At 44.0% G+C, this 18,422-nt stretch overlaps 1 protein-coding gene across 1 annotated transcript in view; it reads right to left on the reverse strand.

Moving 5' to 3' along the window:
- CENPE (centromere protein E) overlaps nucleotides 1–18,422 on the reverse strand; it is a 3,008,010-nt gene that overhangs the window by 1,851,376 nt on the left and 1,138,212 nt on the right. Inside the window, exon 23 of the mRNA XM_044063442.1 lies at nucleotides 13,367–13,521. Coding sequence (XP_043919377.1) covers nucleotides 13,367–13,521 — 155 coding nt within the window. The remainder of the gene's footprint in view (nucleotides 1–13,366; nucleotides 13,522–18,422) is intronic.

The raw sequence follows: 18,422 nt of genomic DNA on the forward strand, positions 1-18,422 counted from the left end.
GCAAATTTAAACTTTTTTTCATTAAAAATAAACACAATGTTTTCTAGGATGATTTCCAAAAGTGTACAAATAGGTGTCACCTTAGTATCAGGGGTGTTTCTCTCACACAGTAATTCGGACATTTTCAATTCCCCATTCATTGGGTACAACAGTGAGCAATGATTCAATATCCAGAGTTACTAATAAACATTGTCCTAAGATAATTTCATTTTGTTTAGATAGCTCATTTAAAAAACTCTTGGTATCCTTTAAAACAGTTCTACAATTAGCCAAGGCAGCATGCAAAGTCTTTTCTACGAAAATAGAAAGTGGCTCAGTTACCCAACCTCGGCCTGAAACTATAGGGCGCATAGGTGGAGTTAAGGGATTCGTATGTATTTTGGGTAGACCATATATCAAAGGGACTGTTGGATGTTCTACCTTGAAATACTCAAACAGCTGCTCAGATATCATGCCTGTTATTAATAAATCAAAGATCAAAAACTGTACTTTTTCTATGACACTACTGAGTATATGCATTGGTAAAATGGCATACGTATCAACGTTACTGAGATGACTTAACACAGATTCTATATATTTGTCCTTGTCGATAACAATACCACCTCCTTTATCAGCTGGACGTATTTCTATACTATTTAGTTCTTTCAATTCAAATAGAGCTTGTAACTCTGCAGCTCTCAACTAAGCCTAGGAAATTAAATTTTCTGAAGTATTTCTGAGAATACTTTTCACCTTTCTATTTAGTCAATAGTTTACCCTTTTTCTTGGAAACCCATTTTTACTTCTCTTACTGCTCTTTTGTTACCATTTTGAGGTATTTCTTCACATACCATTGTTGGTATCCCCCCTCTCCCTTCCCCTTGTTATAAATTTCTCTAATACCATTGTTGGTATTCCCTCCTCTTCCTTTGTCCTTTCCTTGTCCTTATAAAAAAAAAAAAAAAAAAAGGAAGGATCATTGTACTTCTCTGTAGCTATGTCAGAAAAAATGGGAGCATCTGGTTTCAAACAATGCGACCAGTGTGGCCGTAAGATGCAGAATTCTGATTCTCACACATCTTGCTTGTATTGTTTGAATGTACCTCATTTAACTGTTCAGCCTCCCTGTGATATTTGTTGAGGGTTCAAGCTCTAGAACCCTTAATAAGAGAAACTTATTTTGAAAGGCCTTCTTAAAATGCCCTTTTCAGAGGCTATGTCTGTGCCAGAGGGTTCAACCCCTCCAAGCAAATCCCATAAAAAGAGATCGCACTTGGTTTCACATTCATCCAGTGAAAAATCAGAGGAACCCAAGTCTAAACACAAACATCACTACTGCACTGAAAATAACCTCTACCACACCTTCTACGGTGCAGCCTACTAAAGTTGTGCCATCAGCACCGATTATCATTTCAGCACAGAGCACTAAGACACCAACAATGCAACTCCAAATTTTGTCTCCCTTGGTGCCGTCCACTGATTTAACTTCTGGACACAGACCACGGCACTGTCTACAACCTTTTCTAGCCCAGAAAAACTGACTCCTCTTACTCAAGCCTCTACTGAGACTTCAGTGCTGTTGGAGTCTCTGACCCAATATTCTCTAAAGGTGGATCCTTTTCTGTAGCAGCAGTTCAGCAATTTTCTAGAGCGACCTGACTCCCTCTTGGGAATATCCACTAGATCAACCAGAAGCCTTTCGGAACTTGATGTGCTGCGTCTTGTTGATCAGCTGCTTACAGCTAGAGGGATTATTACACCATCCAAAACCCCCCTCCCATTAAGAGTTAGAGGTACTTCTCCAAGGACTCCAGCTTACTCTCCCCTCCTTTGATCTCAGAGCAGGCATCGAAGACCCTGGAACAGACGTCTGTTCCGGTACCGATTACTACGGTTCCACTGGTGGACCTCACCATGGTTTCAGAGTCGTCCCTTTGGCCTTCGGTTCAGTGAGAACAGAGGCCTTCTAAAGATCGCGGTTGGACTGTGACTTCTCTGCTTCCAGGAGGGGCTCCGATTTTTTTCTACAGCTCTGTCCTTGGTTCCAGGGGCTACTCTTGAGACTCCATCCCTGAGGACTGGTTTGTGGGAGCGGGGTGTGACCCCCCCCCCCCGGTTCTGAGGTTGTCGTTCTCGGTTCCAGGCTCCCCATCCCTCTTCAGGTGAGCCTGCGTTCCAGGCAATGAAAAGGGGACTTGCCACTGCTGGCAAACCATCGATGGACTACCCATTGACACTTCCCTCTCGGTCGCAATTGACACAAGCCACCGTTAAGGGACATCGAGCACAAGAGCCTCAGGAGACCCTATTGCAGGGTTCCCCTTCTTCTGAGTCCTCTAAAGAAACACTTCCTGAAGAAGGACCTTGGAAGAAATTGTGCAAGAAAAGCACGACTCCCCAGGAGAGTCCCGCTGAGGATACGGACTACGATGAAGGGGAAGGGTCCCCACAGTAGTCCCCTGAAGATGTCTCCTTTGGAGACGTCCTTGAAATCTAAAAACAGAAGGGTGATTGGAAGCCCTCCAACCCTTCCTCAGAGAAATCTGTATTTCTGCAGGCTTTTCGTGCTCGACCTTCTACCTCTTGGGTGACCCCACCTGCAGACGAGCGGATACAACTCGTGGTGCAGAGGGCTTGGAAGAATCCTGACACTGTCGAAACTATCCGGAAGAGACCAGATAAACTTTTATCACCTCAAATGAGAACCCACACTGTTCTAAGGGCCTTCCAGTGGACGCTATGCCGGTGGCGGCTGCCACGAGAAAAGAGCTCGCAGGGGAGACTCAGACAGTCCATCCACCTAAAAGGGAGTCCCGGGTGGTGGATTGATTAGGGAAGCAAGTGTTTGCATCATCGACCTTTGCTATTAGGTCTTTGAACTATCTGGCACATTTTACTAGGCTACAAAGAGATGTAGTTTCTAAACTATCTGGAACCTTAGCAAACCAAGTGTCTGCAAGGTATGCGACAAAGTTGCCTCACAGCTAGTGACCCTGGAATCTGTATCTAACTCGTCCATGCGGTTAATATCCCATGCAACTGAAGGGGTGGCCAGAGCTGCAGGTTCAGGCAAAGTCATGAGACGCCAAGCTTGGATGTGCCTGTGTGATTTCACGGATCTCTAAGTAGTCCTTCCTTAATGCTCCTGTGGAGGCATCTTAACTATTCGGCGCTAAAGTGAATGACACATTAGCGAGGTGTGAGAAGGACAGAAAAACCCGGTCTGCCATAGGTGCATGTTTCTCCATCCTCCAGCATCCTTATTCAAAGAACAAGCAGAATAGAAAAATGTGGCACAAAAAGTCTCAGGATCCTTTTCATGACACACGTGGTGAGTTCTCCCCCAGAGGCAGAGGGGGCAACTCCAATAACAAATGCCTCTACAGAGGGGGCCCCGCATAATCAGGTGTCCAGAGATTCCTTTTCCGGACAGCCCTATCAGCACTCCTGACAAGCGGCCAGGTTGCTTTCCTCTGGAAGCAGTCAGGGGACATTTCTCCCTGCACCAAACGGCCTGGCATTGCATATCCACAGATTCTTGGGTGCAGAGGATGATCACCAGAAGCTACAAAATCCCACTTGAACTCCTTTTCAAATCCACAACAACATATTCCCAACGTTCCACCCAGTCAAAGGGAATCAGCAGCCATAGAGATAAAAAAAGCTGTGTAAAAAAAAAAAAAAAAAAAAAAAAAAAAAAAGAGTCATCTAAACAGCCCCACCAGACCAAATAGGATCCTTAGTCTACTCAAGATTCTTTTTAGTGCGAAAAAAAGACAGGGCACTGGAGGCCAATTTTGGACCTCAGTGTTCTGAACAAGGTTATCACCCAAACAAAATTTCAGATGGTCATGGTTAAGTCCATTCTTCCATTCTTGGAAAAGGACGATTGGATGTGCTCTATGGACCGTCAGGATACATATTACCACATAAAAATGGACAAGAGCTCCAGAAAGTAACTTCGCTTCTAGCTAGGAGCTAATCATTACCAATTCCGGGTTCTGCCCTTCGGACTCTCTACAACCCCCAGAGTGCTCACAAAATGTATGGCAGTGGTTACAGCTCACTTGAGACTACAAGGATTCCAAGTGTTTCCATATTTAGACAATTGGCTCCTCACCACCCCCACAAAGCGTCTCCTGGAAAAACCCCTGCACAACACCCCAACATTGACAAAACTTTTGGGAATCTCTATAAACTGGGAGAAAAGCAATCAGACCCCTACTCAGAGCTTAGATTTCATAAGAGTGGTTTTCAATACCCAATCAAGCCACGCATCTCTTCCAGATCACAGATTACAAAGTCTATGGGCTCAACTCAGTGTGATACTCATGTCAGGACATGGCCTTGGCTCAAGAGGTCCTTCAACTTCTAGGTTCAACAGCTGTGGCAATCACCATTGTCCCACTTGCGAGGTTACACACGAGAATCCTTCAGTGACGTCTTTCGTCTCAGTATTACCCGAAACATCATACATTATCTTATCAAATACAGGTAACAGAACAGTGGAAAATAGACCTCTTGTGGTGGATGAAGCCAGATACAAATCTTTGGAGTCTACCTTTTTCCCCTCCTCAGCTCAAGGCCACTGTGACCATGGACGCTTCCCTGATGGGGGGGGGGCCTTTTCAGGGAATGACAGTCCAAGGCACATGGTTGCCCATAGAGGCCAATCTGCATATAAATGTACTAGAACTGACGGCAGTGCTTCTAATGTTGCAGCCGTTTCATTCTGTCCTTCCGTCTGGAACAATTGCCACTCAGACAACATGGCAGCTGTCTGGTATATCAACAAACAAGGGGGAACCAAGTCCTACCCGTTGTGCCAAGAGGCCATGAGAGTGTGGCAACGGGTGATAGCTTCCAACCGCTTTCTGATCGCAAGCACATTCATGGGGATTCCAATGTGATTGCGAACAAACTGAGCAGATGTATCCTTCTGCCTCACGAGTGGCTCCTCAATCAAACCATAATGGCAAAGATCTTCAGCTGCAGGGGCCTGCCTTGCTGCAATCTTTTTGCCTCCCCAACAAACCACACGTGCAACTATTTTGCCCTGATCCCCCCACAGAGGGAGTCCAAGAGGGATGCTCAGGTTCACGACTGGCTCACGGGACTTCTATACTCTTAACCCCCTCTCCCCCAATCCCAAAAATTTCTAAAGAAAACTCTCCAGTTGAGAAGCAAAGTGATCTTCATTGCACCCTATTGACCCCATCAAGTATGGTGCCCCTTTCTTTGCCTTCACCTGCTAGACAAGCCATGGATTCTGGATCCAACTCCAGATCTGATCTCTCACCCCCAAGGGTTAATTCACCCAAACATAGCCAGTCTCAAACTGACGGCTTGGTTTCTCCACACTTCCAGTAACTGCCAGGCAGAAAGTACAGTTGTGTACACTTACATAAATGTAGATGTTCATAGGCAGTTACCAGGCTATTGGCCCTACGACCTATATAAGCCTAGCCAAAAAGGTTACTTGGCTTTCGCCATCCATCTTCGAGTGTATTCACTGATGCAGACATCACCTGTGGGTTATCTGCTGTGGCAGCCCTTGGCCGGCCCGAATACCAGCGTCAATGCTTTTCTGCGTCGACTGCCGTCGCCTGTAGTCGGACGTCAGGATGTCAGTGCTATAAAGCAAGGCATCCGACCTCATTACATCAGTCTTTCTTGCCCTAACCCATCAGAAGCACAAGGAAATAAGGTAAAGTGGTCATGGTGGCTAAAAGCTACCCTGTGAAGCTTATGTCCCCCTATGTAAACAGGATATAAGGGGGATGGAGGGATGGAAACCAGGACTGCACCAGTGAATACACTCGAAAATCTACATTTATGGTAAGTGTACGTAACTTTACTATGTTCTTAGTGTTTCATTGTTGCAGTCATCACCTGTGGGAGGATTCCCAAAGCTGAGGAGAGGGGTAGAAGGATAAGTTAGAGCCCTAGGCATGGGAAAGCAAGCCCTGCAGAACTGCAGAGGCAAACCCCTGCACTAGACTTAGAAAAAAGAGGTAGGTGGTAATGCTTTGTAAAGGTATGGCAGAGGTCCAGGTGGCAGCTTCCAAGATGTCCCTGGTGGGGACTCCTCTCAGGAAGGCTGTGGAAGTGGAGACTGCCTTAGTGGGATGGGTACGAACATACTTGTGGGGGGGGGGGGGGGATTCCCCATGTAGTCTGTAGCTGAAATGGATACAGTGTGATATCCATTTGGAAATGGGCTTGCTCTCTGCTCCTGCGGCAAAGTTGACAAGAAGCTGGTCTGTATTTCTGAAGGGCTTAGTGGGGTCCAGGTAGTATGAGTTGTCTGTGCACATCTAGTGAGTGCAGAATTCTTTCCCCTTTGTTTTAAGGTTGGGAAAGAAGGTGGGTACAATGTATGGCCTGGTTGAGGGTTACATTAGTTACCACCGTGGGTATAAAGGAGGGGTTAGTCGTCAGCGAGACCCTATCTGCATGGAAAATGATGAAGGGCTCAACAGCCATGAGTGTCTTAAGTTCTGAAACCCTTCTGGCTGATGCAATAGCTAGTAGGAAAGCAGTCTTCCAGGACGGGTATTTCGATTCTGCTGAAGCAGCAGGTTCAAACAGAGGCAAGGTTAGTTTTTCCAAAACATAATTCTGGTCCCAGGCTGGCGTGGGAGGCCTTCTGGGAGGTCTGATATTAGAAGCCCCTCTGAGGACTTGCTTAATCAAAGATGTGAGAAGAGAAGTAGGTCTGAGTCGAAATGAACTGAAATGGCCGACGCATGGATTTTAATAGGAAAGAAGGAGATGCCACTATTGAGTAACTTGGCTAGGTAGTCCAAGACAAGAGGGATGGAAGGATGTCACTTACTGGCCCTTTTGGACTGGCTCCAGGAGCAGAATCTGTTCTATTTCCCTGCATGAGATTTTTCTGGCCTCTGTGATAATGTCTAGGACCTGTTTGCTTAACAGGGACCCCTTGTTTGCTTTTAAAGTATTAGCCATGCTGTAAGACTGAGAGACTGCAAGTCTGGGTGCAACATTTCCCCATCCACCTGGGTCAAGAGGTCTGAGATCAGGGGAAGCTGCCTGGGGGGCTGTAAAGTCAGGCTGCGCAGTAAGTGGTACCAATGCTGTCTAGGCCAGTCTGGAGTAATGAGGATGGGCTTTGGTCTCTCCTCCCTTATTTTGATCAGTACCTTGGGAATAAGAGGCAGAGGAGGGAAAGCGTACACAAAGAGGGAGTTCCAGGGGAAGGTCAAGGCATCCCCCTTCCATGCTAGGTGGTGATACTCCCTGGTACAGAATTTTTTCAGCTGGTGGTTGAGGTGGGAAGCAAAGAGATCCACCTGAGTCCCACACTCCTGAGTGATTTGCAGAAAGATTTTTCTGTGGAGCTGTCATTCGTGCAGGTCCAGTAAGTTTCTGCTTAAGTGGTCTGCCAGGGTGCTGCTGACCCCTGGCAGGTATTGGGCAATTAGGTGTAGACCCATGGAGGTGGTTGTCAGCCAGAGGTTCATGGCTAGCCTGCACAGAGGGTAAGATTGGGTCCCTTCCCTGTTTGCAGACATACCACATTATTCTGGTGTTGTCTGTTTTGATAAGGAGAACCCCTGGCCTGAGATGGGGTTTGGAGGATGTCAGAGTCTTTTATGCTGCCATCATTTCTTTCTGATTGATATGTAAGGGAAGGTGCTGGGCATCCCATAGACCTTGGGTGCACCTGCCTGCTAGGTGAACACCCCAAGCAATGTCTGAGGCATCAGTGGTGATGGTCTGGCTGGTAGGGCGGGGAATGAAGGGAAAACCCTTGTTCTTGACACAGGGCCCTGCCCACCAGAGACACTCGGCCCTTATAGAGGGAATCAGATGGCAAGTGGTTTCTAGAGGCTTAGAGTGCTGACACCAAAGGTTTTTTGGATACCACTGAAGTTTTCTCATGTGAAGCCTGGTCAGAGGAATTAGGATGCATGATGCCATGCACCCAAGGGCTTGCAGGAACTTCCCCGCAGTAAGGTGACTTCTGGGAGCCAGCTGGGTAAAGTAGAGAGGCAGGAAGCTCTGCTTTTCTGGGGACAGGAAGGCCATTTGGGATGCTGTTTCAGGCAGTGCTTCCAAGAAAATGATCTTTCTGAAGTATGTTTGTTTTGATTTCTTCTCATTGATGGTGAACCCTAGGGAAGTTAGGAGAGTTTTGACAAAGACAAGGTCCTGGAGCAGCTTTTCTTTGCACTCTGCCTGAATGAGGCAGTCATCCAGATAAAGGTAAATCTGTATATATCTCTGTCTGCAAAGTGCTATCTCCAGGGCTAAGCATTTGGTGAATACTCTGGGGTAGTGCAGAGAACTGAAAGTGTTGTGAGCCTGCTCTGAAGCGCAGGAATTTCTGCAAGATTCCCTTTATGGTGATGTGGAGGGAGGCACCTTTTAGGTCTAGGGTCACTAGCCAGGCATTTGTCAGCATAGGCTGCAGCTGCTGCAAAGTTAGCATTTTGAATCTGGGGACCACCAGGGAGGTGTTCAGTATGGATAGATCCAGGATGGAGCACCAACTGCCCTCTTTTCTGGGAACAAGGAATAGTCTGGTATAAAAGCCTTTGCCTGCTGATCTGAGACGACAAGTTCTACTGCCCCCTGGGATATGAGAGTTTGGACCCATTTCAATGCCTCTGCCCACTGATTTGGAGGCAAGTCTGGGTACAGTCTTGGAAAGGAGAGTTCACCGAAAGAGAATTTGTATCCCTGAAAAATTATCTTTAAGACCCATTAGTCCTTTGTTACAGAAAGCCAATTTTCTTTGCAGAGGGAGAGCCTACCTCCTAGCTTTTGGAGAGTGAAGGGAGGGCAGAGGGGGGAGTCTTTGCCATAGAAGGGTGGCTTAGAACTCCCTGCCCTTGGGGCAGACGTGGTCCACTGTTTGCTTCTCTGCTGGCACTGGGTTAGAGGCCTGGATGGTCTGTCCCTGTGGGGCTTACACTGGCCGGTCTGCTAGGTGCAGGGAAGGACCAGTGCTTAGAGAGAAAGTTCCTACTGAACCTGGGAGGTTGAACCTGAAAGAAATCTTTTACTGTTTGCATATAAATGTTGCTTTGTCTTCCATCTTTTTAAGCACCTCTTCTGTTTTTACTCCAAAACAAGTGGTCCTTATCCAGGGGTGCATCAATTAGTTTAGACTTCACATGATTAGGGAGAGGTTGTTCCTTCAACCATGCATGCCTAATGACAAATCCTGCCACTGCTGCTCTGCTAGAGGCTTCTAGAGCATCATATCCACAGTGTAATGAGTGTTTGGCCTCTTGACAAGTACAGGGCAGCAAATCTGCTAACTCATTTGACTTGGCACAGCCAGAAAAGGTTGAAATCTTTTGTTTTAATAGTTCCAAGGTGTGTTGTTGATATTTTAACATATCGAACTAATAGTTGAGTGCTCTGATAGCTAAGGTTGCAGAGGTGTATACTTTTTTACCCCATCTGTCCAGAGCTCTGGAATACTTGTCAAAAGAAATAGGTTTCTTGGCAGAACTAGTCTTAGCTCCTCTGGGTCTGCAGCAGGATTTCTGCACAGGTATTTGTGAGAATCCGGTACCCTATAATACCGGTCAGGTTTACTGGGAGCAGGTGGGAGGGCGTCAGGGGCTAAGCTGGATTCATGGAAAACATCATCCACCACTTCTAAAATAGAGGGGATGGCCAGGGGTCTGTGCTGGGGCAGGTCCAGAAACTCTCCAAGTCTTTTCTTAGACTGGGAGAAAGCCTGAGATTCCCATTGGAAATGTTCCCCAAGGGTGGGAAGGGTTTCCCCAAAGAAAGGTCTTCTGGAGGGGAGGCAGAAGGGATGGATTCCTCTGCATCTGAATCCTCATAAGCAGTTACAGATTATCGTTTCTCTACAAAATCTGAATAGTCAGATTCCTCAAAATCCTGTTCTGTCAATTTCTGGAAAAGGGCATCTTTTCCTTTTAGAAGTTGTGGCCTGACTACCCCTGGTAAGGGAGAGGAGATCCTCTGGCATGTCAAGCATTTGTGCTGGGAGGGAGAGCAGGGGCAAGATGGTGACTAAAAGCAGATTTTCAAGGAGTAGCCTGGCTTCTAGACCCAAGAGCATCGGTCGGACTGAGAGAAATGGTAGTCGGATGAGACTTGTTTTTTTTCTAGATTCGGTAGTGCGAAAGGCCTTCTCGGAAGCCTGTGCGTGCGTCGCGGCTCCAGACCCGAGGCAGAGACAGCCAAAGGCTCGGAAGACGAAGAAGATTTCTGCAGCATACCGGACTCCAAAAAGGTCTTGGTAGAGGCCTGTGTAGATATCAAATTGGGCATCAGGGGCTGCAAAAGCGCCTCACTGAATTCTGGAGAACTGGTGACCTGCTTAGCGGCAGAGTCGTCAGAAGGCTTAACGTTGTATGGTCTCTGTCTCTATCTTTAGCTCTGCATTTTTTCGCACTGTTCACGGATAGTTGGCTTACAGATGCCATTCCAGAATGTGAAGATGGAACACGAAAATACCTGTCTACAATAAGAGCTCTATGGTGAATGGTTCTCGCGTTAAAGAGGGCACAAAACCAGCAACGAGGGATGTTGCGGTCTGGTCCTAAATAAGTGACGCAGCAAGAATGATAGTCTCGGTGTGGGATCTGCTTTCCACAGGCGAGACATTGGTTAGTGAAAGAAGAAAGGGCCCCTAATGGGGTACTTAGTTTTAGACATTTTCAGCTGAAATCTTGTGAACTGCTTCTGCTACAGGCTCCATGGCAAGAAATACTGGTGTAATGTTGTCGGCTGCCCTGCTTGATAGCACTGACGCCCCTTTTGGTATGTACCTCTCAAGACATCTGCAGCAACTGGAAAGGCTGCAGAAATACCTCACTAAAAAATCACAGGCCTAAAGCAGATGCCCTGTGCTGACAGTCTAAAAAAAATCCAGCTATACTATCGCATATCGTCTACTCAGAGGCTATCTCTGCTTAACATGCAAGGCCATGTGAAACTCAGAACTGTTGGACATGTTACACTTAAAGAAATCCCTATTTATCAGAGCCACACACTCCAGGGATCTAAACCTTGTCATCACAATGAACAAAACATGCTAGAAGGATATTATTCCTGACCTAGAGACTCCCCCAGACTCTGGAATAAACTGCCCATATATGTCAAGCAGAGAACCTCTTTGGCTCTCTTCAAAAAGAACCCTGACGATTGGATGGTGGATAGGAAATTCACCCCAGGGATCATGTCAGTTGCCCTGCTACACAGGGGTCCAGGGAACTAAATATTGTGGGAAGAAACAGCCAGAGAATTATGTCTAGGCTTGCATAGGCCCTAGGGACGATAGCCTAATACCAACCTATGAACCTATGATGTCAAACTACAAGAGATGGCAGGTGACACACAAAAACATAGACTCTGGTCTTCGGGCAGGCGGAAATCAAAGCAGGGATAACCCACAGGTGATGACTGCAACAGTGAAACACAAAGAACATCACTCTTTCTTCCCCGGTCCGTGACATTATTCTGGCTTCACAAACAATCCACCAGGAAAATTTACCGTAGTAAATGGAAAAGATTCTTAATATGGTCCGAGCAAAGAAAACTTTATCCTTATTCAGCTCCAGTTAATATAGTTTTGGATTATTTGCCAATGTTTTTCAAAGCGCGAGCTGCCGCATCAACCATCAGTGTTCACTTAGCTGCCATCACCAATTTTCATAATGGTTTCAAGGACTCTAACTTCCCATCGTCTCTGCAAGACTTTCCTAACAAGAATACCTCATACTAGGCCACCCATTAAGGAACCCATGAGACATGGAGTCTCTCATTAGTTCTTCAAGCTTTAATGCAACCCCCTTTTGAACCTGCTGCTACCTGTGATATCAAGTTCTTATCCTGGAAGTCCTTATTCCTATGGCCATTACCTCAGCTAGACGTATTTCTGAGTTCCAGGGCCTATGTATTAAACATCCTTACACAATTTTTCATAAGGACAGAGTACCACTTAGGACAAATCCCTCCATTCTTCCCAAAGTTGTTTCAGATTTTACAGTAAACCAGTCCATTGATCTACCAGTTTTCTTCCCTAAGTTCTCAAAGGAGAATATTGCCTTCACCTCTTGGATGTACATAGGCAATTAGATTTTATTTTGACAGAACAAAGGAAATCCGCAAATTAGACCAATTGTTTGTATCCTTTTCAGTCCAAAATTGGGGAAAGCTATTTCTAAAATAACACTATCCAAATGGCTAAAAGACTGTATACCTCTGGTGTATCAACGCACAAAAACTCTTATACCAGGCAGAATCAAAGCAACTTCAATAGCTTTTCATTCAGGGGCATCCATATACGATATCTGTGCAGCTGCAACATGGGCTACTCCCCATACCTTTATGCCTCATTACAAATTGGAACTGGTCTCCAGGGGAAAAGCTTCCTTTGGTTCGATGGTGCTTAGGAATATTTTTCCATAAGAGCCACCCAAGACGTATAAGGTAGCTAGGGATTCTGTCCGATCAGTAAGGAATGAATGAAGAGTATCATCATCAGATAAAGAAGTTATGTCTTACCATAACGTTCCATCTGTGTTGTTCATCTTCATTCATCCATTACATCCCACCCTCCTTCCCCTCCTAGAGGCTCCTGGGGGATTGTCTGGGTCCAAATGTCACTCTAGGGAACTTGCTCAGATATAGCCTCTGCTTTTCTTGTCACGGTCAAACTCGATCCGAGGTAACTGGGAGAAGGGCACTATGGATAAAGCTTAGCTCGAGAGGTTTTGGCTGGCACCGGCTTGGTATAAGGCTGACTCGATTCCAAGGACGGAACCACACCCATCAGTAATGAATCAATGAAGATGAACAACACAGATGGAACATTATGGTAAGACTTTTTTTTTTGGGGGGGGGGGGGGGGCAAGATACTGGCTACCAACTATGATAGTAGAAAATACCTGGAGGTACAGAAAAGATAATACCAACAATGGCAGCTCAAGAAAAACACTGAAGTGTTAAAGGGAAACAGAGAAAGGTAAAGAGCTATCGAAAAACGGGTAGGCTATAAAGGAAGCCAATAGAAATTATTAATAAGAGGAAAAATCTTTTGAAACACGAGTTAAAATTAGAAAAGAAAAAGATCATTTGGCTTGAGACCTATTGGTGATGCATCTGTCAAGAAGCAGCAAATGAAATCTGAGGTAATTTGGAAAGGAGCTTTCTGGGTAGGACTTGAATTCGAGAGGTTTTGGGTGCTCACGGGCTGTAGTAACAGCTGAATCAGTTCCCACTAGTGAAGGAAAAAAAATGAAGATTGGCATCATATACAGCCTTAACTTCAAATGCTCTGCATAAGCTTTCGAAAGTCTGAATTAAATGCAACCAAAGAAAAGCTGCACAAAAACGTACCTACTGAAAAACACAAATGAAAAATGCATACCTGTACTGTTTGTTCCTCCACTTTTGCTGGCAAGAACTGACATTCAGACAAACTGCTTAGTTTATCTTCCAAACTCTGTTTTTCTTCAGATTCTCTCTGTAACTTTTTCTTAAGCTCCAACAACTCCTTTTCCAGCTCTGCATGACTTATAAAATCTGCAAGTCAAGCAAAATCTATTTTGAAAAGCCATTTTTCAATTAGTACTATAAACCCTCAAAAGATTAAAAGGAAACAAAAATCACAATATGTCAGAAAAAACATGACTAGAAACATTTCTCTGACACTTCCCAACTAAGCTGTACACTTTTCTACCATATAACTCTTAAGACCAGGGTTAGGTTATTAAGAATGCTTTCAGGAGGAAAAACGTCAGCTCAGTCTTAGTAAAAAAGATATCCAAGTGATCAAGGACCTGAGCTACTGTAATGCAATGGGCTAGTGCAGGTGATCCCATCAAGCAGAACTTGTGAAAAGCAACAATACAGGGCTTCTCAATGCCTTCCAACCAACGTCTGTAAACAATTAAATAATGAAAAATGTATATTGCTTAAAAGAATCATTCACTCAGCCTAATTTTACTTTCAGTCAGCATGCAAGTAAACAAAAGAAAAAAGAGGAAAGTGCAAGTTATGACAACATTCCTAAAAGCAGTGAGAGGGATGACATCAGAGCTAAAATATGCATAAAAACAATGCCCTGAGCACACAGCTTTATCCAACACATTCTTACTTTATCAGCTTGGCATGTGAGGGGAAAATAATTGTTAAGTCCAACAGTTGGCTACTTTCATCTGAAATTTCCAAGATCTGAAGTTTAAGCATGTTCTAGTTGCATACATCACAATGCCATGACATCTCTAATAGCATACTAGCTCTAAGTTCATCAGTTTTCCGCAAACCACTGAGGGAATACATTTCAGTAAAACAAAATAACTCTCTCCAATACTCAAGAGGGTGTGTGTGTGTGTGTGTGCGCGCGCGCGCGCGCGCGCGAGTATTCCTGCACGATTTACAGGAAACCCAACAGCACATTCTGGATGAAGGAGTCAAGCAAACACACGTTTAGGGGTAGGGATATGATGGGAGGAAAATCAAGATAAAAGACAGAAGTGCACTCAGAGGTAATATACTTCCTCACACTTCATCAGTTAATCTAGAACAGGATACTCCCATAGCTGTATTCATGGACTAAACTCTCCTTTGACCACCATGTACTCACTAGTGTTAAGAAATCTTTAACTAACCCAGCTAATTACTAAAGGTGTAACCTTCAAATCAAAGGAAGACACGGCCCATCTATACTCTTCCCTCATCAAGTCCATACTTGAATATAATGCCCTTTTGGAAGGTACCTTATCTGCCCTTTTGGAAGATACCTTATCCACACAGATCTCTCAACTAAGTATGTAAACACTTGCTCAAAGACGTACCTTGATTTTCTAACCCAAGAATCTGAGTCTGACTGTGCTGTGATGAGGGTGTTTTTTTTTTTTTTGAAGGTGGAGGGGATTCAGATGGCCAATAATGGAAGGTATCCTTTAGGGAAAAAATAGCAAGGTGGGAGGGACTGGTGAGTCTACTGCTAAATAAACAAAAATGGCAAAAATTGTACACTTCTTCTGAAGAGCAGAACAACCTTTGTTAAAAGACATCTAACAAATATTACAAAACTTGATAAATACTGGTTCCATTTGGGCCCAGATAACTTTACTTCAGGTTTTCTGCATTCACAAGTAAAACTTTGTTTCAGTTCTTTGTTTCCTGAAAAATATCACTTTTGAAGAAAATGGGCAAACAAGACGGGCTCGCCTAATATGTTCCAAGTCTAGAGCCTTACAAATTGGTGAACCAACTGCTGATTTTTCTGACGTAGGTGGAACATGATGTGGGCTCATGCTCCAATTAAGTACATCACTTGGGAAAAACACCAGCCTTATTCAATGAGGAACAAGGAAAGCTTGCCTTTTCTTTTTGCCTTGACCAGTACCTCTGGGGATACGTGGTACTAATACAAAATAAATAAATAATACAGGCACCCTTGGCTACAGAGTGCAGAAAATGGTGACTGGTTCATGTATTTAGCAGGTTGAATCTGCAAAGATACAGTCAGTCCTGAGCAGTTCTGCCTGAAAAGATGAATGTAAGGACTTCAAAGTGTAACGCATGTGCCTGCTCAAAAGATAGAGATGCCTGGAAAGATGAGTTGCTCTTTGCCAAGCTGCAAACTATTTCTCAGTTAAAAAAAAAAAAAAAAAAAAAAAAATGTGAAGGAAACTCCCGGGCTTCAGGCAACCAAGAAGAATGGCAAACTGGCAGCTGAGCCATCAGAGGAAAATTCAACCAAAAAGCTGGCAGAACTGGTTCTTGTATCCAAATAAACCACCTGTAGCTTGACTGCAACTCAGTAATCTTGCAACATTTCCAGATACCTTGGAAATGGAGCATGCCTATAGAACAGAGTTAACTAGAAAGCTGAACATCTGCAGCCCACTATTCATATCTGGAGGGCATGACCTAGGAAGGATGGAATAAAAACAAAACCAAGGGCTAGAGATAGACAAACCTGAACCTCAACATATCTTCTACCAAGAGTCCCCCAGCAGCATTGGCAGGGTCAGTAAGGCCTCAGGAAAGTCGCTTACTTTTTAAAATGATAAAAGTTTTTCAGTTCAGTTTCCATCTCGTCTCTCCTGAAAGAAGTGTTGACTGAGGGACCAGACAGGTTCAATGTATCAAACACCTTGGGATTGGTAATAAAGCTATGGTGGGTTATATCAAGGAAACCTTAGATGGCTCTAAAACCTAAAAAGACATTTCTCCAAGTTTTGTAATGTAAACTAATTACAATACTCTCAATGACAAAACTAACACTGCACATGATTATTCAAGGTGAAATCGGTCTCCCACAGGACTATGTGTGGGTGACATAGGACATCATGCCAAAAGAAAAAAAAATCCCCTAAATTGAAAATTAAAAACCTAGCAAAGGATATAACTGTAATAAAACTGCTAAAATGTTGAAAGAAATACTTAAGACTCTAGATGTTCTGAAATCTTTCTGGAAGCTGAAAGAACTGTATATCTGGAAGGAAATATAATCTTGAGGCAAAATGGAGTCCAAGATGGCAAGGTCCATCTCCAATTTATAGGCAAAATTCTTGGTAGTACAGGGAGGGGGGATTAACTAATCTGAAATGGAACATTCACACTGCCCAATAAATCTGCCTGTAAGATGTTTGGCTGTGGCCAAAATCCCATTATTCCAAAGCTGCAGAAATGATCCTAAAATTATAATCGGATAGGTTCTTATGTCATCAGTTAAAGAAAGTTTATCACTGGCTCAGTGATTGACAGTCATCCCCACACACCTCTGTTCAACAAAAAGAAAAATCTGACATTCACTCATTCAGATGCATACAACAACATGCTTAACCTGTCATCTAACCACCTTGCCACTGGTGAGCACTTCTGCAGTACAATGGAATTTGCGATTAATTTCGCACATATCAGAAAGGGCCACTGCAAACACCGAAAATGGAATTAGAAAAAGCATTATTACTGAAGTTGATCTGCAAAACAAAACTCATTACATTTGTGAAGTGACTTGAATAGCATAGTATACACAGTTGTTGTATCTTTCGGCTTTTCCCAGTTAGGGGTCGCCACAGCAGAACTCCGGTCCGCTAATGATTGGCAGTAGATTTTTATGTACAGAGTTGCCAGCCCTGACGTACAACCTTCAACGAAGGTACACCCATTCACGCATGTCTCCACACAGAAGACGCTTTAGCTGAGAATCGAACAGGACGTCTTATTTACCGCAGCACCACTGAACCGCAAAAATGAATGACACAGGAAAGACTAATTATTTCTGTATCATCTGCATTTAGTCTCTCTTTCTTCATGTACAGCAGTCATAAAATAGTACACTGTTTAAACTTCTAAACACAGTCCTTTCAGTCTCTTCAGCCAAGGTGAATTCCAAATCTGTTTTCTGTTACTTGTCAACACAAACTGATGAAAAGCATCGTGCCTTGTGTTCATGGTTGCATGATCCCAAAAGAGCAATCTAATAACGCAACATTTATAAACTATTTGAAACGTCTGGTTTGGTACCAGTGGTGTAAGCAGTGTGCTTTACTGTTCCAAGAAGAAAGACTTTCCAAAAGAAATAAATCAACCCGTATTACTAAGAGTTTTTGCTCTCCTCCCCCCATGAGTGCAAAGGTTCACATAAAATAACCAAGACAGCTTCTGAAGAAAATAATAAAAAAGGTGAAACTAAAGAAAAAATAAACACACTCTAGAAAGCCATGAGTCAGAATGGCACAAAGGAAAGGAAATCATGGCTAAGGAATCTATAAGTGCAGCCAATATGCTGAAACAAAAAAATAAATGCAGATGTACTAAAAAATAAGTGGTTCTTCAGTTGCTTATACTGCCTCAAAAAAAGTATTGAGAAGCTAACTCAATGTGACAACAAGCTTGTAGCCATTCATGGAATAGAGAAAGATTTAAAGGAATGACTTTTAGAGCAGGAGATTAAGAATAAAGAATTGACAAAAAAATTGATAGAAATGGAGGATTAAAATCAAGAAAATTAAAATCTAAGATTCAAGACTATTCCAGAAAGTGCAGAAGGGAAGGATTATGAAGTTTTCACTGAAAATTATGCTCAACTGGCAGGAATCCCTTCCATGTCCGCTGAAGATAGAATTACTGTCCAGGGATCTATGACAAGGAAAGAGACCCATCCTTATAAAGATAATCTCTCATTTTTGCACACAAGACTTTGCCCAAGCCATGGAAAAAAAAGAGGATGTCCTAAAGAGGGCTGACAGGGGGTGTTTGCAGACAGTACAGTTTTGTACCTACCATAAATGTAGATGTTCGAGTGTACACCCTGCTGCAGTCATCACACTTGGATTATCCTGTCGTCAGGCAGTCCCGCAGTCACCCGGAATTCCAAAGTCTTGGTCCGGCGTCGGTTGCTGTCGCTTCTTCCCTGACGTCAGTACGCCAGGGGTATATATAATGCATCCGACGCCATTTTCTTC

Source organism: Protopterus annectens, chromosome 2.part1 (assembly GCF_019279795.1).
Source record: "Protopterus annectens isolate FY-2018-M chromosome 2.part1, PAN1.0, whole genome shotgun sequence".
In the NCBI taxonomy this organism is placed as follows: Eukaryota; Metazoa; Chordata; order Ceratodontiformes; family Protopteridae; genus Protopterus; species Protopterus annectens.